At 37.7% G+C, this 23,784-nt stretch overlaps 1 protein-coding gene across 1 annotated transcript; it reads left to right on the top strand.

The window, feature by feature from the left end:
* Positions 1-958: 958 nt before the first annotated feature.
* On the top strand, positions 959-23,367 carry LOC140931047 (uncharacterized). Its single transcript, XM_073380791.1, has 18 exons — positions 959-971; positions 1,503-1,621; positions 2,176-2,370; positions 5,180-5,390; positions 6,653-6,954; positions 7,508-7,733; positions 8,506-8,529; positions 8,994-9,327; positions 9,967-10,317; positions 11,290-11,319; positions 13,825-14,014; positions 14,961-15,146; positions 15,321-15,399; positions 16,175-16,299; positions 16,561-16,707; positions 17,320-17,488; positions 18,241-18,440; positions 22,783-23,367. The coding sequence occupies exons 1-18, from the start codon at positions 959-961 to the stop codon at positions 23,365-23,367; spliced, it is 3,486 nt and encodes a 1,161-aa protein (XP_073236892.1).
* Positions 23,368-23,784: the final 417 nt, after the last annotated feature.

The following is a 23,784-nucleotide window of genomic DNA, read 5'->3' as shown; positions in this document are numbered from 1 at the left end:
TTTCTTTTATTAATGACAACAAAAATAACAATACTTTGCGATGCACGCAACTTTGCCGCCTGCTTGTTGCTGCCAATTTATTCCCTTGGCTCCCACTCATTGGCAAAAAGAAATCGGACGTAATAAATATTCTATTCAAGTGCGATACACTTCAGCTGTAGTTTATTCCCTTTTTGCTAGAGGACGGTTCGGTTAAGGTTTCAAGCGGCTTTAAAATCCGGTGTAAGCTAAAAGGATTGTGTCCAGAGTCTCAGGAAATAGTCGTTCAGGTGAGTTAACGTTCAGCTCTAAAATCTGCTTACTACTACAATATCAAACGTTTTGTTCCACCGAAGCAGCCGTACCAGTTCAATAGAGAATAGACCTTGTTTCACCGGTTATACTGTCGTTATATGCATTTTTTCTGCATTTAAAATGTCGGGAAATACACATTTATGCAATATGTGTTTGGACTTCGTCATGTCCCGACTGTTATATCCAATGGAAAACAATTTTTTTCAAAAAGGAAAGATTTCAGCACAATCACTTCTACTACTTCAAGTTGCTAGTCAATATTTGTAACCTTCCGGACGAAAGCACGCGCATGTACAGGGCAATAGAAACACGTGGTTAAATCCATTTATTAATATTTTGAGGGGTATGCATAGATAATCCGTTCATAAATACATGGCCAAGGAGCTTTTATTTGTTTTCGTAGAAGCGTGCGCTGTATTGCTTATGCTATGGTTGACTTTTGAAACGAAGTTTTGGCCATTTGGCTTTCATGAGTCAGATAAAAAAAATTAAACTGAACTAAATATGAGAATAGTTATTAGCTAAAAGTTTGCTCGCTAAAACAGTTTATCCTACAAGATCTCAAAAAAGCCCGAGTTAGCAAGTAAGTCTGCATGAAATCAAGTTATAATTAGCTTAGGAAAATGAATTAATCAATTTTCTTCGTAGGGATGGCAAATGAATAATGACAGAGCAAGGTAAAGGGATACAAATGGGGGATCGACACCAAAGAAACAAAGACGATGATCATTCGGAAAGAACAGGCAAACAATGCTTTATTTCATTCAAGAGATTCATTAGTTTTCTTTGAGTCTATTTTAATTCATGGCCGTTTTGAAATTCTGCGATTGCAATATCGAATTGATTGTAGGCGAATTTTTTAGTGAGTTCTATGAGCTATATATTTTTAAAGACAGAATAATTTATCTTATGTTGTGTGATCTCTATTAGGTAAAAATCTGGCTAAATTATGAAACTGTAAACAATAAATAGGCGTTTCAAAAACAGCCTTGCTCTCAAGTGTTTACCTTGATAATTCTTTCAATACTACTTCTTTACCTTTGTCTTATATAATAATCGTGTCGCACGATTGCACTACAAAGTGTAGGAATATTGTCTCGCCTTCACGACCACCTTTTCCTGTACCACTTTGAGGGAAAGTGAAAACACCGACCGATTTCAGTCCATTTCCACTTACCTCTTTATCAGCTTACTGATTTGTCTTGTAGAATTCGAAAGATCCCTAAGAAAGACTCTCCAGGAGGGCGATGTGGATGATATCACTGACACACTGACACCGCGGGCTCTCACAAAATGCGATACTAACGCGTTACTAATGGCAATGGAGGTGAGCAGAGATTCATTATTTTTTTAAAAGAGGAAGACTTGAACCATTTTGGCCCTCGGTGTGCTACTCTCATTGGGAGCTGCGGTAGTGAAATGTTTAGTGGGCTGGACTGATCGAGAGGTACAGTTTCAGGCTATGCCGTCAGTCACTGGGCTCTCGGCGGAGTCAATCCTTGACGCTCGGCAATCAATTCAATCGAGTTCAATTAAGTTGAGCTATTGAACAATTTCAAGCAGTATTTTCCCTGTGAGTTCGACTATCGAGCCAATAAAACATAATGAAGCTCAATCCTGGACTGAGATCGATTGAGTCCAGTTTACGAAAAAAATCGAACAACCTTTTTTCTATTTGAGTACCACTACCAAACAAATTGATAAATTTTTAATAAAAAAAGTAAAGTGAAAACAATACCAATTTATTTTATTAATCTCCACGTTTTTTTAGCATTTTATTTTAGTACAAATGAAAACAGTGAAAACTATAAATGAAAACTACATTGTAATAGTGAGGATCTCGAGCTTATTTCCTGCCTTTTTTGCCATCAACTTCCGCAGGCGAACTTTGAGCTCCGCCGCTTGGCAGGGAAGAAGGGACCTGATGAAGAAGACTTCACCAAGTTGGCGAATTCGGTGGACGAGTTCACTAGTTGTTTACTAGACCCTTTGAAGTCCAACACTGAGTCTCGTCATGCTTTTGGGGATTCCTTGGATTACCTTTTAGATGCTGGCATTGAATTGGAGCAAAAGAAGGTTTGTAATTTTAAGTCATAAAAATGTATTAAAAATGATGTAGATACCGATTAAAAAAAACACAATATCGCGATAAGATTAAGATGCAAAAATTATATATGCTAAAAACTTAAGTCCTTTTTCTGAGTAACTAACAATTTCTTAAAAAAGCTTTTTTAAAAAAACGTGAGTAATTGTCCAAAGCTCTTAGAGATCTTGGTATAGAGTTCCAATCCTCAATAGAACGAACTGTAGAAGAACGACCACCCACGGTGGCATAATTATATATAGAACAAAACAAATTTGAATTACAATATCTTGTATTGCTCATATGCATGCTAGAAATTTATAACTGGAAGTTCATTCATACAATTAGGAGTGTTTCCTTTAAGTTTGTTGTGAATGAGTGGGCATCAATTTATGTGCGACTTCCTATAAAAAGGAATCCAATTAAGTGTATTAAACAGATCCACAGGTCCACGGATCTTGAGTTAAAAGGTGCATTCAGGATCACTCTCGCTGGCCTCTTTTGAAGTCTGAGAATGTTGACCAAATTTACCTTGCTCGTAGATGACCACACACTCGATCCATTATCATCATCATTTATTAGCCTTTGTGTTAGAACAAAATTTTAAAGGATACAGCAAGTTGTTAGGCGATTATACCTCAAGAAACCACTAGGCTATTAGGAGAGGCCAAGCTCGACATCAGAATATTATAAGAAATAAGGGCTGCGAAGAAGTGCGGCTAAACTGATTCAGTAACTATTTTAATAAAAACTCTAGCACTTTGTTCTTAAAGATAGAAAAGCTTGACAAGTTTGTAACAGATGCAGGAAGACAGTTCGAGATTCTAGGTCCTTGGTAAAGAATTGTGACTTTCTTGATGTTAGTACGACAGCAATGCACTCGATAATTACTGGCTGTTCTTGTTTCATATCTATGGACTTGACTGTTTGTCATAAACAGATTGAGGAAGGGTGGAGGAAGCAGATTATTGTGGTAGCGAAACATAATCGGGTTTACGGATGAAAATCTAAGGTATAACTGAGTTAGATTCTACAGTCTGCGGCCCACAATGACATTACCACGATCCACGATTTATTCATTTATTTTATTTCAAGTTTTTTAACGGATCTTTGATGCTAGTTTTCCAGTAAACCTCGAAGTTTTGCTCGTTAAGATTGTTCTTTTTTTCGACCACTGAAGTAATCACTTGTTCTAAAGTAATCAACGCTTTCAAGCGATAGAATTCGTGGACGAAGCGGTTCGGAAAAGCTCAATATGGGATTTCTATTCTATGGACATGGATTGACATAACGTGCTGCAAGTAGAGTGCGTGATAGTCAAGTACAAAGCTACGTCAGACGGGTAGTTGAAGCTTCTTCCAGTAGTTGTCGAAGGTTAGGTCATTGATATCTCAAGTGTTTATAAAGTGCAACGCGACGTCACATCTTAACAACTGCGAAAATCTATCAATTAAATACATACAACAAAGTGAATCTATTTAACCGTAGGGTTCCAGTAATTGCGACAATATTCCGAGAAACATCAAAACACCACAAGACAGGATTTCCCCGCTATAATATTTCCTCATCGAGGGATTTGCTTTTTAATACGCGTGCATAATTACACGAAAGTCAAGGGCCTCGAATCGAAGAAAATTACATCATTGCCAAACAGCAAAAAACGTGATCAACTTACATGCGTCATTTCAGTCATCGCCGAAAATAAATCGCATGCTCATCACGAGACTCATTTGCATACAACGAAAGTCGTCATGATTCTTATCCCCAGTTTCTAAGGCCTCCTCTAGGAACGCCTGGGACCATGGCCGACCATTTGGGGAAGACCGACTAGAAAATAAAAAGAAAAGAAAAAAATGCCTGCATTTTTAGAGTCTCGCTCTGCTAAAGCAAGCTCGACTAATAAAGTTCCTTAGTTTGGAGTGATCACACTCTTCCACGTTGTCTTTATTTGAACTTGCAATAGATTCGACAAAGAAGATTAAAAATTTTGCAATCTTTTCCAGCTCGGAGACAGAGTTACCATTGTAGTTCATAGAATGAAGTCCATAGAATGAAGGGGGTGTGAGCTGCAAAAATACAAAAAAGATGAAGGCAGGATCTTCGCAGTTATTCTCGCAATTTAAACCATTTCCAAATTAAGCCCGAAAAGATTTCAGGCCTTCAACGAGTTCTCGAACCCATAGCCTCTACGTTACCTATTCATCAATATTCATTTAGAATGGAATAGCTTTTATCTTGGTGAACGCTTACCTTACCTACCTCGCCTCTTGGCGCTCCATCGCTCAAAAGACCTCCACACTTTTCAGGCAACCTGTTATCTTGAAAAGAGTGACTGGTTTCTGTAATGATATCTTTTTTACGGGGATGGGACACTAACCCATCGCCCACTCCCCAACCCAGAGGGCCAGGCGTTGAAATTTATATGGCCCTTCATCCATAACCTGCCCAGCACGGTTTAACCCACCAGGGACCAGGTCTCCACTGGCATAGCTTCCAGGGTCATCAAGCCGAAACCTCCCTACCACGTTTAGGCGAAAGGGAGGGAAAACTTAGAAACTTGGGAAATGCTTTTGAAAGAAATCGTAAGAGCTTCAACACGGTTTTTTAAAGGCCTTCCTTGTTGGACAGATTCTTATTAAGTAAGTTGAATTCAGATTTTCTGTATTTAACTAACTTTTAGTCGCAAAATCGAGGAATAATCACAAGTTTTGATGATAAGTCATAACAATGTCGTAAAACTAGTAATTTACATTATCTTTTTGCAATATTGTTGTTTATGTAGTTCTTTTTTTTTCTCGCCAGTTTTTTGCTCATCCAGTAATGTACAATTTGATGAAGAAAAAGTGGTTTGGATCATTTAGAAAAATGAAAAAATCCTCTTGGCTGGAGCTTGGATGGTGGAAATGGATTGTTCTCAACATTTGGTGTCTATTTGACATTGTCTTGTTTCCATTCCTGTTCACTACGTTTTCTATCAAGGATTACATTACGAAGGCTACACGCCGAAGCAAAGGTGAAAACTTGTCAAAAGCCTTTGGAGTCGAAGCTTTCGTAAGCGGACATCCTCTTTTAACTGGTGCTTGCATCGCTCACATTAAATGACAAAAACTCATGAAAAAAGTTAAAGCACATGTATCACTGTACTTAAATGATTGTACATAGGCCTTATTCAAAAATATAATACTTTTTGTTTCTTCTCCACAAATTTGCAGAAGTGTTCTTTTCAATTTCTTCTGGGACTTAAAGTCGTCCCCACAGAAATTGAGAACCATGCTTATGCAAAATTTTGGAGAGAAGCAGAGAGTATTTGTGATATGTAAGATGTAACTCAGTGCTAGATGGTCTTTCTCATGCATGGTGATGCTTTGGTGATACTTCCAATACTTCAATTACTTCACAGCCTGCATTTTACTTGCCTCGATACTTGCCCATTGGGCAATCGAACTTAAAAATTAACTGCCCAGGAGAAATGTATCCAAAATATGTTTTGGACAGAGCTTTTTGCTTACGAAGGTGTCTGTTAAGAAGTCCGCAGACTGTTTAATTGCGAGATTTTTAAGATTTAGCAATTGTTGGATGAGAACGAATATGACCAGGAGAATAATGCAGATTTCAGATGGTGGATTTGGACGATAACACCCTCCTAGATCTGCATATTTATTCAGATCTTACTCAGCCCCATCTAATAATTATTATTCATTTAAAATACTTCATACAGGAGGTGCTTTCCACTATCGATGGCAAGTTCACGCAAGTGAGAATAACTTTACTTGCCTCTCCCTCCGCAAATTCAGGATACAAAGGAATTTTTAGTAGAGCAGATATTCTTCAAATAGCAGTTGCTAACGCAACCTCGTTCCCAGGGCCTCTCGATTGCTTTCCTATTTCTGGTGATATTCTGTACTATTAACGTTATTATACTGGATATCACAAACGTCTTCCAATTTTGTCAGCATTTTATATGAATTAACATGAAATACTGCCATGATCGACGGCTATTATAATTATTACCGCAGTAGCTCGAATGAATGAAGCCGTAAAAGCGACTAAATTACCTTGGGAATTAATTTACGTTTAACCGCATAGTGCATGGAAAATGCCTTTTACCATGGTGTGTGTAACCGCACCTATATAATAATTATTAGTGTTATCTTAATGTTCACCTTTTCTGCATATGGCATTTTGTAACCGTGGTTTTAGGAGGCTGGTTTGTTTATAGGATCAGATGCCCTTTTGGATGTCAATGACATAAAGTGTTCTGTTTTCTTTCTTTAGAGATGGACGTTGTTTTTCTTATCAACGCGACATCTGATGTCGCTGATCAAGCCTTCGAACTGATGAAAAACACAATTAAATACTTGCTGTACAATTACAAGAACCACCAAGTGAAGTACCACTTTTTGATTCATGAGGAAGATGCGACATCGAGGGAAATGTGTTTTACTGAGGAATTGTCAGATAAAGTGGATAGATTGACAAGGAATTCCAAGGTTAATATTCCTGCTCTTCACGAAGATCTGGATAAAGTGGGTCCAGGTTTTACGCACTGTCAAGGTAATCGGACAGAAGCTGAAAAGGTATGTACTAGATAGCGAACAAAATTGATTTCCGCTTTCTTAGTTGTCATGTGGAAGGCTTAATAACCAGATCTTGCTGGGCGAAGTATTGTTAATTTACAACGTAAACAGAAACAAAACAAGTATAACTACCTAAAGACTTCATATTCCTCCGATCGCCTCCTCTTGCCGCCTTTTTGGAGGAACTTCGTACAAAGAACAATTAGCAGACGAGATGAAGGCTGCAAACGTAAGATATTGTAAGCGCTTCGCTAGATTGGAAAAATTTAAATTGGAAAAAATATTTAGTACTCAGCGTGAGATTAAAAAAGTCCAGGGGACGGGGGGAGGGGGTACTCCGGATTTCAAGTGACAGGGATGATCGAAGAAGCGTTGATGGTTTTTAAATCCCTCAGTGGCCTAAGCTCCATATTTATGGGACGATTTGATACTACTCCATACACTTTTCGAGATTCTGTATATAAACTAACTATAACACGACCGGAACGCACCTGAAAAATTACCTTCGTAAAAGTTTTCTCTAGAGTGGTGAGCTTCTTTACTCTACATTTAGGTGCTGGTGTTTTTCACAGACCACAAAATATGTTTAAGGCAGTACAAAGAGTTTGTCAAGGAAAAAATTCAGCATATCAAAGAAATGGGAATAAAGATTGTACCAGTGGGCATTGGCTCGCACATAGACATCCGGGAATTAGAGAGGATCAACAGTGACGGACGCAAGGTCATGCACTTTGGAGAATATGCAAATCCGGAAATCGTCGGAAAGAGTGTTTCGTACGGTACGCTGTAATTTAAATTAGTCACAGGGAATTTTACTTGAGTAACTGGGAAAGCGACGTCAAAGAAAACCTGGAAACCTGGAAACCTGGAAAAAGCAAAGCAAAAAAAAAAAAAATTCCACTGAAAAGCAAAATTAATAAGAAGTTAACATTTCTTGCTGTTTTGAAATGACAATTTTGACATTATTTCGAATTATTTGATGCTTTTGTATTTGTCTTTTTCACCTGAATTGTAGTAGCCAATCCATATGAAGGTTTTCTCGCTCCCAAAAAGAGGAAAAGAAGAACGGAAAAGCCGCGCTTTGTGTATCGTTGCCGCTTTCGCCAATGTTGCCATTTTTATTCATTAGCGACCTTTAGATTCTAAAACGAGGACAACTACGAGAACGACTTTTTCTCAATACCAAGTAATGCGTGTGCGTGAACCAGCATCATTTTGTGCGGGTTTTACAAATAATTCTCTCAATAGAAATAACCGTGTTACCTAAAATGAAGCTTTCCAGGTTGTCTATTTTATTGGAAATCGCGAAAAAACTTTAAGTTAAATATTGTCCTCGTAGTCTTCCACGTCCTCGAATCTAAAGGTCTCTACTCCCTTCCTATAAATTAAGATTCAAGAGGCGGCACTCACCCAGGTTGAGGAAAAATTGAATACACGCTGTAAATGGGGCTTCATGGGAAAACGCTATTATTTTTTAGGTAGCACTAGGATTATTTGCAACTTAGTTTCTGATTTATAAAATGATGAATTTTATTTTTGCCTTTTTGTCAGAGCTTTATGGAAAAGATTTGGTCGGTAAGTTCCGTTTCTGGACGTCCTTGTATGATAAAGTTTGTATAACGTTGACTGTTTGGCCGATTGAGCTTTAGATTACTGAGAAGGCACTGTTTTCAGAAATTACATAATTATCTAATCCATCAATAGAACTTTGGTTATCTTTGGTTCTTTGAGAACACTGAATGCAAATGATGGTTGTTTAGCCTTTGCAATTCTTAGAGACCACATTTTATATACCTACTGTTTTATTGTACAATTTATACATGCTACATATTTTTGATTGTGTATACATTAATTATATCGACTCTGTAAATAGTTTTAAATTTTTTGTTGTGTCCCCAATTAGTTGTGAAAACTGAATACACTGAATACACACATTAAAAAAGCTGTTTCTTACTTACTTACTTTATTTTCTTGTCAGTGAATTGAATATAAGACAATTAAAAAACTAAAGGATGTTTGATCTTATTTTGTGTTCACAGAAAGTTACCGCGAGTACTTTACAACTCCCTATTTCGTGTTCATTCGAGACACGCTGAGCTACCTGGTACTGCTTGGTTTACACGTTGCTCTTTGCCTTGAGTCATCGACCATCCCGTTCAGCGGTCTAGAGTGGGCTATTTTAGTGTTCTTCCTAGGCAGGATCTTGATGGAAAGTCGACAGTTCCTAGATGTCAAAGTACAGCAGAGGCGTCTAACTGCAACAAAGGATTTCAGGGGATCAAAGTACCAGATCTGCAGTGAAACGGAAGAAGAAACTGAAAGCAGCCCAACAAGAGGAACTCCATTTCTGCAAAGATGCAAGAAATATTTGAGGTAGTGAACTCTCCTCTTTGATGGGAAAGTTCCTTAGTTCTGTCATTATTTAAGTAGTTGTCGTGTTGAAAAGAGGTATTATTTTCCTGTTCATGAAAATGTTAGGAGACGTAGCATTCTACCTATAAGGAAGTGTTGTAGCCCGCGTAGCGGGTGTCGAAAGGGGTAGAAAATAGGGAGGAAGGGAAAAGGGGAGGGGGATCGGGAAGAGAGGGTAAGAGACTTGTTTTCTTCCCTCTCTCCTCCTCCTCCTCCTCCCCTTTCATTTGCGCCTGCCATGCCCGCTAAAGTGTTGCGTCTTACGGACCAAAAATTGCTATACATCAGAGTTATGCTTATTTCAGTGGAGTTGTCAGATAATTAAGTGAGAGCTTTATGGAATTGAATAGAGATTTATACTTCAACCAGTTCTGGTGCAGCCTTGTGGGTAAATTGCAACGAAAAAAAAATTCTTCAAAAACGCTTTTCCAAGGATACCATTTCAAGCCAAAAACTCACGAGGGAGAGATTCAGATTAACGACCCGCTGAAATTAAAGCCGAAAAGCTGAACGACAGCAGGAGCAGGGAGTTAAAAGAGAGGATTCAGTATAAATACATTTGTACATCATTTTCTTCAAATCAACTTTTGTTTCCCCTAGTGATCGATGGAACATTCTGGATTTCATAACCCTTGTCAACTACTTAGTGACCCTTGTTGTCCGAGTAGTCACGTGGAGCTTGTCAGAATCTGTCACCGGCAATCGAGCTCTCGTTATCGCTGGTTATCTGTATGGCCTTAACACCATGTTCCTTACACTTCGAGCCTTTGGTCACGTGATGGAAACAGTCAAGGGGATTGGCGCCATTCAGATCGCTTTGTTTCAAATCATTGGTGACGTAGTGACGATATTCTGGCAGTTTATTGCAACTATTCTGGCTTTTTCTATTGCCATTACCAAGGTGTACATAGCAGAAAGATCATTTATTTCCAAGAAAAATGACACGGAGTCGTAAGTACAATTACTGTTTGGCATGGTAATGAAGTCTCTCTTTCTACTTATGGTTTATAATTGTTTGTTGTAAATAAATTTATAATTATTTCAAACAAGAGAGGGGCCGTTAGTGGAGATTCCAAAGTGAACTTTGTTCTCAGAATTTAGCAGATCAATAAGTAAAAGTATTTATTGCCATCAGTTAAACATTCATTCATTTTCGAATGTTTTTGTTTTATCAACATTTTTTTGTTGTTTCATGTATCACCGCGTTATGATAAGCCTTTTAACCCGTTGGCAAAGGCTGCTTAGTGGCAAAACCGGCAATTTTGACCACATTCTCCTTTTTGGCCAGTTAGCAAAAGAGGTTTGCAACACTAAGAGCATAACTTTCTACTAGTGGATGTAATTAAGCACTTTTTTTGTTACTCGCGCATGTCCATAGCCCTTTTTGGTGAATCTATTTTGATCTTTTTTCTCGCTTTCTTTTTTCCCTTTCGTCTTTCTTTTTTTAGCCAGTTTTGTTGCCCACTTTATCGCCTTCGTTTTGGCGTGAAATTTTGGCTCGCTAACCTTCCAGGAAAGAGAAAATTTTGATCTGAAAAGATTAGTAGGTATAAAGAAAAATTGGCGGTGGGTTTTTCCCTAAATGTGGCTTGTTTTTTGTTGTGTGACTCTGTCATGATTGGTCCAAATTTGGTAAAGGAGGTGCTTGTGGAATTAGCTACCCTTGCTGATTTTAGCATCTTAATAGCTTAAATAGAAAGCTAAATGGGTCAAAGAAGGAGACCCAAACATTTTTAATTATAGCCTTTCTTCAAAAATATTGGAATCGCATTTCACCCCAATCTGCCCATAACGGCCACCTCTATACAATGGTCAATTCTGTGGTGAACGTTGAAGAAGGGGGGGGGGGGGGGGGTGATATTTTATAATTACATGTGATATAACATTTTTAATTTATTCTTCTGCCTTTATCCACCATTATAGTGCATGCAAAACGTCCAGTGGATTGGCTTGGTAAGTTAATTGTATACAAGCTCGGTATCTTCTTGGTAGCAGGTTTATTTATGCTGGGTGATGAAACTATAAAGAGCCTTATCGTTTTAGTCCGTTTTTTAGTAATTTTTTACACTATTATCATGGTTCAAAAGGGCTACGTCACGTTGATATGGCTGTTTTAGTGTCCTCTGGCATAAACAAAAAGCTGTTGTAGAGTTCACTTCAGGCCTTTGTACATTATGCTTTTGTTTCCCCACTAAAATGCTTCGCCTTAATGCGCCATTTTCCCCACTAAAATGCACGGTCACACCCAAAAAAGTCACAAGAGGCTTTTTTATCACTTGTAACGTTTTAACAGGGTGCAATCACTACCGAAATGGTATACGTAGTATAACAACAACTTAATCAAGTTTATAACATTTTAAACAGCAAAAATTAACTTTTCCCCAGTCTCCACACTTTGAATATCGATTTTTTTCTAGTTTGTGTTCGTTTTTTCTGAAAAAAAAAAAAAAAAATCCGCGAACAATTACTCTAACTTATTTTATTTTCTCTAAAAATAAATTAATTTTTCCCGGAAAAATGTGTGTGAATGTCGCGCCAAAATTCCCGCCTTTTGTAGACGCTTGGAGCTTGCAACGCCACTTCACAGACAGACATTCAACGAGAAAAAATGTGAAAAACATCTCGGCAATTGGAATGGTATGGTTTTGTTTGTTTTGCTGTCGATGAAGAAAACTGTAGAGAGCCGGCAAAACAACAGCGGAGGGTGGGAAACAGAACGAGATGTAAGCTTAAGTTGTGATTTTTTCTGAGCTACTTTGTCTTCTATTTAAGCCTAATAACCTTAAGCTTATTTCATTTTGTGCATTCGGAACAAACAGTTAGGGTTTCTGTGGTTCTTGAATTACCTCATATCCTTACCCACATTATATTTTTAACAAACGTTTTTACTAATAAGCTGATACTTCGATTTCGTTGTCATTTTGCGGTGTGTAGCGGCAAATTTTTGCTTTTTGGAAAGACTTGAAATACTAAGAGGCTGCCAAAATGATGAATGTCTCAGTATGTATATATAATGAACACAATACCACATGGAAAGCGCTTTGTACGGTATTTTCGCACTCGTTGCTTTTGTATCAGAAATCGAACGAGTGAGCACAGCGAACAAGTGAGATTTCTGATACAAAAACAACGAGTGCGTAAGTACCGGACGCCTGCACTTTCCATGAAGTATTCTGTATTTATTTTGGAATTCAGTTGATCCGAAGGACCATTTTAGCATTTAAAAAGCTATTAAGTAGTATGACATAGCCCCTTTGAGTTTCCAAAAAGAGTTAACTATTTATGTCATTAGGCCGGTTTCGATATATGTAGGAATTATTGAATAAAGCTGAGTAGGATGTGAAGAATTATGCAGATCGAGGAGGATGTTATCCATCCAGGCTGAAAGCCGAGGTGGATAACATAACATCCTCCGAATTCAATAACTACTTTATCCTGTTCCTCTCCAAAAATTATACCACAACAAGAAGCACTATTGTTTGGGGCTTGCTCTGTTTGCTCGTAATGGTGTTTGACACTGAAATATTAAAAAAACAACTCAAATTTCTTTTGGATAAACTTTGGCTATGTGGCTGACCACATAGCCCCTGTAATAATCAAGTCAATTCAACCTCAATTACAGACCACTGAAAAGATGCTCTACCCAGCAAAGGTGAGGGAAAAAATCCGCATCTATATTCACAGGTACATACGGCTAGGACGAGGGTGGGGGAGAGAGGGAAAAGACAAGACTTGCTTCTGCCGGTTATGTCGAGTCCGTCGAAAACCACGAGGGATCGATAGATCACTTAGAGCGTTCTCCGAATGTTCAATATGATGCACCCCCACTGAAATACCCCAGCCAGCATATGAAAGGTTGGTTTAAATATTAACCGAGGGACAGCATAAAGTTTTTATTGTCTGGACAATGATTTCTTTATAATTCATCCACATTATCTCTGCTTATCTTCTCGTAGACTTTCTTCAAAAATTTTGGCCTTCTTCTCGGCTCGGTTTCAGAATATAAACAGATGTATTATCTTGCAGATACTCCTAAAAATTTTAAAAGTATTTTTGAATTTTTTCCTAATTTTAGTCAGAAATTCAGCTATTTCCTCTTCGCATAACCGTGAACGCCATTTTTTACTTAACTATTGCCCAAGAAGCCTCGTTTCCAATCAAATATACCATAGAATCGATAAGCGCCACTTGGTTATAAAGAATTAGCCAGGGGATTGCAGCCAATCAAAAATTTCCACATATTTTGAATGAATAAAAACAAAACCTATAATTGACTCCGAGGCTAAGGGGAAAGGAAAAGAAATGAATTATTTATCCATCTATCCCAGAGCGATTTCTTTTGTTTTATTCCCCTCAGCCTTGGAGCCAGTGATGAATTTTAATAATTCCAAACTAGCCTTTTCAATTTATCAAAAAAATGCCAACTCATTTATTCCTCTTTTATTTCGGTTAATCCAGTTGGTGGAGTATGATAAAGCATCTAACTTGGTCTCTGTTGGGTATAGCAGAGTTGGATCCTCTGGACTCAGTGGACAGCGCATCTGTAACTCTCGCCCACTTTCTTTTTGGAGCCTTTCTTATCATGGGAGTAATTCTTCTAGTTAACATGATGATAGCCCTACTGTCTAACACATATCAGCGAGTTGAGGTAACATCAGAGCCATAGCTGTACTCTTTAGGAATTTTTTTAAAAAATTTGTTTAAACACATCATTATGGACGGTTAGTGAAACAGAGTTTAGGTGTTCTTTTTTTTTTTTTTTAACAAAATCGCATTATCACATTCTAAGCCTTCTCAAATTTTTCTAACCCTGACTAGAAACCCATTTATCCGCTCAAAATAATTTAAAGCGCACTGAAAACGCGTTCTGAGTTGGACAGAGGTATATTCATTTGACAGCTCTGTAGGATTTTTCTTTTGCAGTAAAAACAAAGTTTTCCAGTTGGTTACGTCGCGAAAAATGCAAAGAATTGCAAAGAATTGCAGAATTAATAGCGTCAACAGCTCCTTGAAACGAAAACGAATACCTAGGAGAGCTCAAAATGATCTATGCTACCATCTCTTTTGAAGACATTAAACTAACAGAGAGAGCTTAAGGCTTCAAAACTTACTGTACTCTAAGTTGTGCGGGAGTTAATTTCTTTGGATGGGCATTTTTTTCTGCGATTTCTGCGATTGGTCTTGTCTGTTTTTTTAATGTCCTCTAGGAATTGATTTAAGTGATTTTTCGTCATTGCATTGCAAATTATTTAGAGTCAAAATACGGGGGGAAAATATCCGAAAATAAAATGCCTTTGTCATCGTAAGAAATTACAGTTGTGTCGCTTTAGGTAATTATGTCTTGTTCTTGTTGGTAGATTCTTGTTCCTCTGATTCCCGGGTCTAATGCTGGTTTTTGCCCCCTTCAGTCTTAGAGTCGCTTTCTATCCCACAAACGGACAACTGTCCACTTCCAAGTTATTATTGTGTTTCAACAGTTAAAAGTGGGGATTAATATTTTTGCAGAATGCTTTTTTGACGAGAACATTTTTCTGAAGCTTGAAACAAACAAAACTACCAGCTTCTTAAAATGTTTGTTTTTCGTTTTTGTTGAGGAAAACTCCCTGAAAGAATGGTCGTTCAAGAAAGCCATAACGATCGAGACATACAGCACATACCATCCAATACCAGTACCTTTTAACTTGATATCACATTTATTTTTGTGGATAAAATGGCTGTGCTGCCTGTGCAGGCGCTGCAAAAGGCAACCGAGAGAAAAACCCTTGAGTAAAAGGAGTCACGTGAGTAGATTTAAAGTTATTTATCTTGTGTATTATCAGATTATCATTGAGCGGCAAATACGTTGTTGTACACAGCTGGACTTAGAAATGGAATTTAACCAGGATCAGTTAACTACTGTAATGCCAACTGGGTTATTCAACGCTGATTGAATATTTTCCAATCTCTCTTGACAGAAAAAGTCTTTGGATGATGTTGTAGAAAATCTCCAATTTACTTACTTTTCATGTCATGGCTACTCATTTCCTCTGACAGGTAAAGATAATAGTGAGTTTACACAACAGGACAGCAGGAAGAAGAGGACGGCAAAACACTGTGACAAACGAGACAGGGCTATTAGGCCCGTTTCAAACGTCGTGCTACTGCCGAGCCGAACTCAATTGATCGAATTAAATTCGACTTTAGCACAGCAGTAACGCGACGCTTGAACTCAAGTCATGCTACTGCCCACGGCAAGCTTTGCCGTGCTACACGGCAGTAGCTCGACTTGGTTTCAAACGTCGCGCTACTGCCGTGCGGAACTCATGTCATAAATTATAAATACATCAGAATACATTTAAAAGTTTGCTAAACCATTTCTTTATTTTTGCGTTTTGTTTTCGGAAACAGCCGTTCTATTCGACTGAATTAAATTCGACGTTTGAAACCCAGTCGTGCTAGTGTCTTGCTGCAGTCGGCTACAGTCGAGCCAGCTTAGCACGGCCGTAGCATGACGTTTGAAACAGGCCTTACTTGCCTGTTTTGTCGTGATCTTCACTTAACACCAATGTTTTCTGGTCCTTTACAAAAAAATCAGTTTAAAGGAAAGTGGCTCAAAGTGAAGTTTGGCAAAAAGTTGTTTCCCAAAAAATTATTGTCACGCTTGTCACACAAGTATTTGCCGTCTTCCTTCCTCTCCTGTCCTGTTCACTAATGTTTCAGTGTGCACAGTATTAACACCATTTTCCAACTAAAGTTCAGTAAGGATACTCTTCTAACTGCTCCTGGAATAGTTAATAAAAAGCGCCAAATTTCAATAATATTTTGGCAGATGAAACAAAAATGGACCACGTTCTTCAGGAAACTGAGAGAAACCGTCAAATGGCAAATCAGATAGCTTACAGGACTTTTGCAGCGAATGGAGTTAACGATGGCGTCTTTCCTACTGGTCCAAAGGTATGCGTTCTTCTTGGACAAGATTTTGTAAATTATCTTGTAATGGAACCAGACATCTTTTTCAAATTAAAATGCTTTTCAGTTATTTTTTTGGGCTTACTTTTAACTTACGTTTTTTTTCACATTTCCCACTGGTTTGCACACTGGTACCAAGACCACTTGCATTGCAGCCATACTGATGCATATAACCCGAAGTGCATTAGCATACTTATTTTGTTTATTGTTTTTCATTTTTTGGACCTAACGCAATAACAAAATCAGGCCTGGCAAAGTCAAGGAATCAGAATACAGGGATGTCTTCTAATTTGTGAAGGAAGCGAGTTTTGCTCCACCTGTAAAGATGATCCAGCCAAGTATCACGGCGCGAGATACATATTCCCGTTCTCTCCAGATTGTTCACATTTTGAGGTGCGTATGTAGATTTACTGATGTATTGCAATTGACTGTTATGGATTGTAGCTTAACCTGGAACATGTTTTGTTTCAATCTGAGAAAAAGATTTTTGTTTTCTTTACTGAAAACTTAGACAGTTTTCAAAATCCTTCGCCGACTTAACAAGTAAAATTTCGAACTGAACTAATCAATTTGCCAATTTTTAGAATCCTCAGGCAATACAAATAATTTTATGAAGGCAGCAAGTTTCATTCTTTCATTATCTAGTTTAAGCATTGTTTTTTTTTCTTCCTTTTTTGTACTTACGTTCGGGCCTTGAAAGAGCTGTACTGAACATTTATCGATTTAAATGAATTACGTTTGCGCAATCTCATTACTTTACCTTTAACTTGAGCTTGCCACCTTCTTGTGGTGGTGGTTAAACTTTCATGTCTTAATGATCCCAAGAAGTATCCCTTCAGGAGTCTGCCCCTTGTAGGTCCAACAATGCCGGATTGGCAGCCCCTCGCCCCCGAAATTGGCGGTTTTCTTGGAGGCCAATCACACCCCCCCGTACAGAAACATTTGACTACGTAAACATGCATTATGAATAAACAGCAACCAAAAGTCATCGATCTTCTTGGTTAGGTTCTTATTCAAGAAACAGGGGAACAGCGTCTGCTAGGAGTGGGTATTGTTGGAAAAGATTATGGAAATCACGCCTTGCCGGGATGGTCTAATGGAACCGTGGGATATCACATTGACGATGGAAGAATATTTGACGCAGAAAATCCTACTAGGGGAATAGTGTGTGACGGTGAGAGACTAAATGGTGCTATCTTGTCACATTATTTCTGTTTATGACGATACACCAAGTAAATTAGTAGAAGTTTGCTAGGAGTCATTAATACTATTTCTTTTCAAAACATTTCTTTTATAGAAAAACGTAGCCTATTAAAATCTTCTATGAACAATGTATCATATAGGTTATATATTTGATATACGTAGACAGGCTTCTTTCCTTTCCTTTTTTTAAAAGTTATGTTCAGTACACAGCGATATAAAAATTATGTTTGCTGTCTACTTTAAAACTCGTGTTAGCCTTCGTGTTAAGATATTTATGCTCATGTACGTATGTATGCATGAATGTATGTATATATGTATTTATGTATGCTTTGAACTCAAACTGCTTCGTTATTATTCCGGCCTCGTCCTGTAACTTGTCTAATTTAGTCCAATTTCCCCGCAGATGAAATCATAAGGACCTTTTCCAGCGTTCAAAAAAAGAAAGAGAAACTCGTCGTTTTGTTTTAACGTCCTCCATATAAAGTGAAAGTAGAACATTTTATTTGCTTATTGAACGTATTGCTTTTTGACTTTGCCTTTGCCGTTGCTGACATTTCTCCATAATATTCCTTATTATCTCGAACTGCAGTGCGCAGGCAACACAATAACTCTCGATATTTTAGGTGTTGAAGAAGAGCTTCTTATTGGCCACAATCTTAGTAAACCATACTGAGCGTACATATCCACCTGATTCTACAATCAGCTGTCAAAATATATTTTCAGATGCCATGGCCTACAGAGGGGACTTGATTAGCTGCACAGTCAAGTTTGAATTGGCAAGAGATGGGAGAGTTCCAATCGTGTTTTCATTAAACGGAAGGCAGATCACTCATAATGAGATATTAATGGATTACACTCAGAATGGGGAATTTCTTTATCCCTATATTGGCATGGGACACACGGGAATAAGAGTCCTGGCCAAGGTAAGCACACGTTTTGGTATTAAAGAAGTAGCAGTTACATATTACACAGTTACATCGATTTTTACTATTAATGATAATAATGATAGTAATGACAACTATTCTAAAATTATTGGACTGTTTTACTAATATTGATTTAAAATACTCCTCCATTGCTGATTGCCTTTAAGCCAAAGCTAATATTTTATAATCGACTAAACAGTGCTTTTTTATCATTCGCCGGTTGACGTCAATCGTCAAACTTGCTGAATGATTGATGTCAAGTGGCGCTGTGGCTCAGCTGAGTTAACTTTGTAGAAGCGGAAACAATGGCGGACAATTTTGCAGTCCATGTGAACACGAAATCGCCGAATTACTGCCTAAAAAGAATAAGTGTGTGTAATCAAATACTCAGGAAATTATTAGGATTTTCACAAAACGAGTATACAGTCAACTCTCTACAAGACGGACACCTTTGGGACCGGCACTTAGTGTCCGTCTTAGAGAGATGTCTGTCTTATAAAGAGTCAAATAAAGGGAATAAGCAAAGGCAGGGACCAACTCTAGGTGTCCGTTTTACAGAGGTGTCCATCTTATAGAGGTGTCCGTTAAGAGAGAGTCGACTGTACCATTTTATTACCTATTAATATTATGTGTGACAAATTACGGTAGGTCGAAACCCACACACAGCAAACTTTAGAGCCTACAATTTGGCTTATCTTCGTATCTTTCAGAACAGGTTTTTGACAAAATACCTGATAGAATCCTTCTTGATGTGCTCTTCCGTGTGTTTATGTTTTCTAAAGCGTCTTTGAATGCCCTGATATCTTTATTCATAACATTTTTGACGCCATCTTGGCACTGAGATATACGAAACGTTGCCATGACAATTTTGTAATTTCACATGTGAAAATTCGCGACAAAATTCAGGAGCAATTTTGTCACCCACGATATTACACAAGAAATAAAACCTTACACTCGAAGAGCTTTTTGTACCTCAGTACAAAAAGAAGCATCCGTTCATAACAGGGGCGGATCCAGGAGTTTTTTTAGGAGGGGGTGCACTCGTCTCTTGCTCTACTTCAACACCAATAAACCACATAGTTTTTTTTGCAGAATACCAGAAATATATATTAGAATATTAGAAAACCGCTGGTCATCTCGGGAGGGGGGGGGGGGTGCGTACCCCTGCACCCTCCCCCTAGATCCGCCCCTGCATAATATCTTGAAACTGTCAAGGGCCTGGCGAAATACTTGAAGGAAATCTTCCTAACAATGTTGGCAATTTTTGAACGAACATCAGAACAGTTATTGGGTTCTCCTTTGGTATATGAAGAGTAATGGGAATCATGGAAGGGTGTTAAAAAGTTAAGACGGAATCCATCACGAAATTGAGTAATTTTAATTTTCACTGGACAAATATCTTGTACCAGAATAACTTTAAGAATATTGCCTTCTTTTTAGCATTTTTCAAGGGCTAAAGATATAATAAACCATCTGCAGTAACGTTAAAGCAAATTTCTCATGAAAGTCCGAGGAAATGAATGTCAAATTTCACAAGAATTGTGATTATACGGGTAAAATTCTAAAACTTTCATGTGTAAGATGTAATTTTGTGGAAATTTGACATTCCTTTTCTCGGGCTCCCATAAGAAATTTTTTTTTGGTTTTACTACAGATGATCTATTACATCTTTAGCCCTTGAAAAATGTAAGAAAAAATGCAATGTGCTTTTAATTATTCTGGTACAAGGTTTTGTCCACTGAAAATCAAAATTAGTCAATGTCCTGATGGATTCCGTCTTAATACGCAAATGAGCACTAGCCAATTATAGGAGTGATCGATGTTTTCAACATAAGAAAAAAATAATTCGTCCGAATCAAGTGTGAGAAGGTAACTCGTCCAATCAAAAGTCACAGCGGTGCTTTTCTTTGGCGCCTTTTTTCCATTGAAAATACGAACAACATGATTTACAGAAGAAAACAGGATGGTTTCCATCAAAAAAAGGTCAATTCCAGTCTTGCTTCCATCTATAATTGAAAAATAGAATATTTTATCCAAAAAAAAATATTAAATAGCATGAGGCGCGGTAAAAGAGGGATGAGTAGAAGACACGAGTGATCATAAGATATGAGGACATTTCGCGGCAACGGTTAACAGCGAAAAATTGCGCTACTGAGTGTAAACACAGGAATATTAACGGACACTAAAATTAATTTGACGGAACAGTCGTTTTTGTCTTGTTTTCTTTTTTCTTTTTTAACCAAACAAACAAATAAACTTTGATTGGCTTATCCACAACCGTATACACGAGGGTAAATATCGATCTCTACATTTTGCCCAGTTAAGACAGATTTCGCTATCACTTCCCCACCTTTACGCATAAATTAGAAAATTAGCCAATGACTATGATATATAAATCGATGTCTTCATGTCAAGATGTAAAAACAGAACCCAAGATCAATGAAATTCGAGATAAAGATCAGATCCAAAAAGAAGAGCTTGATTTGATACTCGAGACTTTAAAAACATGACAAACAAGTTAAATTCGTCCGTTGGGGGAATAAAGAATGCTGTTAGCGAGGTAGATTATAAATTCAGTGGACTCGCGAATAAAATTGTCACCAGCATTCAAAACCTTCAAGGTGGAATTATTTATGGAATGAAAAGAAAGAAGGGAAAATGTCCAGCGAAAGATCAACGCCCTTGCTTGGAGGAGAGAGTTATGCGTGAGGCTTTATTTGATCTCTACTTGTGCACTGCGGACAAAATAAAGTTAAAAAAAGTTGAAGTAATTAAAGAAATAAGGAAAAAGATAGACGATCTTGATAAAACTATGGACAACAAATCTCGGGAGACACTAATAACAATGGTGAAATGAACAAATGCTGGTGGACAAACAAAGCGAGCTAATGAGCGGTCTTTTGTTGACCGTCCACCAGCATGACGGCGATGACGTAGCGTGAAAACCACCTATTGGGCTGAATTCCAGAAAGGACTTTTTAGTCCGTGGTTGGGTGGAGAGTCGCAAGAAATAGATAAACATTAAATATACTTGGAATGAGAACCATTCTTGGAGTTAAAATACAACCTTTGGTTTTTGCATACTAGGAATAGCAATTATTCGCCGAAGCTAGAGGCGAATATAAGGTCGTGCCCTTTCATACCACGGGTCTGACCGGCTATAATGGATACGATTCATGTTAATTACGTTTAGATTCTGCAAATAGATCACAAAGGACTATACAGAGCCTTTATCTTAACGCACTTTCACAATTTCAGGTCAGTTGGTATTTTTGCAGTATCTGATCGAAATACCGAAAAGTTTAAAGCTGTCGAAAGACGTATTCTTTGATTGATACTTTAAGTATATAGGTCGTCTTATAACCTGAGGTACTTGATAAGGCAAACTGTACTTCCTTATGAAATAGGTGGTTACAAAATATGCCGATTTTATTCCCCGAGTCTTTATTTTTTGTTTTTTAAAGCATCCTAATCATATTTAAAAAGACATGTTTACTCTCCGATTTGCTGATTAAACCTTCACGGAAGGTACATCTTGTCCTTTTTCATGCCTCGAACTTCTTTCAATCCTTCAGTTAAAAATCAGAAAAACTTTAGAATAATTCTCTTTGTCAATCTGCAAACCTGGGCCTAATTTCTATATTATTTTAAAAGGATTTTTGGTTTTCAGTCTTGTCATGAAAACATGGTTTAGACCTAAAAGAGTCACCTAAGCGGGTTACCTCACCTACCTGGAGTCCCCCACGTTCACGTAAACAGGGTAACCCGCCTGTCAATATAATCTCTCATTTTAATAGAGTGAATATTAATATTATAAGAGTTATAAGTTATAAGCAAATCTGTCTATCTTCCTCGGCCGGATATTCTTCCGAAAAGGAACATTAGGGCCATTTATACGAGGAAAAATAAGACGCGTCTTAAATAAGACACGAACTTTCTGTATAAACGGCACATTTCGTCTAAAATAAGACGCGGCTTAGCAAAGACGCGTCTTATTAGATAAGACATGCTCGTATAAATGGTCGTATGTAAGACGCGTCTTATTTTTCCTCGTATAAACGGCCCTATTATTACAAAGCAGAAATGCTGGAAGAATCACAGATCTCTTTTTTTTAACGGTTATAGTGTACTTAAATACTTTCAACTGTGTTAAGAGGTTCGATTCTCGGTATGGTTAACGTATAGCTATTTCAAGCCCAAGAAGAACTTGGTAGTAGAACTTCTAAATTCGAAATTCTGAAAATTAAGGGCTTACGAGGGTTTGACATGCTCTTAACTTACTTTTGGTGCACAGATTTGAAGGTGGAAATACATGCTGACTTGTTCTGGTTTTGTCTTTTAGCTGCACTCAAGGGAAAGGGCATTTTACTCTTTTGATGACCGTCAGGTCTCATGCAAGGAACTCGAAGGATTTCAAATTGGTCTGGAAGCAATTAAGCTGTCTCTGAAAGACTTGGACGAGCTAAAAAGAGCTGTTAATGAAAAACTTTTAACTTTAGATAAGGAGATCCTGGAAATTCATAGAGAGATAGACAAATCAGGTCAGGAATCAAAGAGGCTGAGACGGGACATCAATCGCGAATTTACAATGACAGAAAATTCAATAGCACCGGATTGGCGAATGAGATTTAAGCAACTTCATAGTCCAGTTTTACAGCGCAGAAATTTAGCATACTTGCGTGAACTGGACGAGAAAAGTTTCGAGCAGGAGTGCAAGACCATCGATGATGCACTTGATAAATTAAGAGAAACAACAGATCAACTCGGTGTTATTTCAAACGAGGGTTTTGAAGTCGCTTTTAAACGTCTGACAGAAATTAAGGAAGATTCTGCACTACACACTCAGGATCTTAGTGATATTAGAAGCATTGTAGAGAGTCGATTCATAAAGATAAGGGAGTTAATACAAAGCAACCATAAATCTTAGTCTGATAGATAAAATAATAGCATCTAAACAAATGGCATCGACGAAGAGAATTGTTACTGGATAGTGTTCCTTTAACAGGGACCTGTACGCCACAGAATTGATCTTGTTTCAAGACGGTTCCTTCTAATAAAATTTTTGTCTCAACGATTCATTGCTATAATAGAAAAGCATCCGAACAAGGCCGCGCCATTGGAATCCTAAAAGAAAAATGGGTTCGTAACCACGCATAGTTTAGAGTCGATTGAACTTCATTGAAAAAAAAAAGACGCTGACTACGCATTTATAATCAAAAATGAATAAATTTAATGATATTTTCTTAGTCCTTGTTAGGCCTCACAATAATTACAAATTCAAGCATTAAAATAACCAAAAATGGTTAGACAACAATCGTTGTAATTAATAAGTCAAGTGTCGTTG

Source organism: Porites lutea, chromosome 1 (genome assembly GCF_958299795.1).
Source record: "Porites lutea chromosome 1, jaPorLute2.1, whole genome shotgun sequence".
Lineage (NCBI taxonomy): Eukaryota > Metazoa > Cnidaria > Anthozoa > Scleractinia > Poritidae > Porites > Porites lutea.
The sequence above is the reverse complement of the archived record's forward strand: the minus strand, read 5'-3'. Positions and strand labels throughout refer to the sequence as shown.

What these genes read in the sequence shown, in the direction of transcription:
- LOC140931047 (XM_073380791.1), top strand. An exon ending in CGTTACTAATGGCAATGGAG is followed by an intron (nt 1,622 to 2,175) that starts GTGAGCAGAGAT and finishes CAACTTCCGCAG; the next exon opens with GCGAACTTTGAGCTCCGCCG. An exon ending in GAATAAGAGTCCTGGCCAAG is followed by an intron (nt 18,441 to 22,782) that starts GTAAGCACACGT and finishes TTTGTCTTTTAG; the next exon opens with CTGCACTCAAGGGAAAGGGC.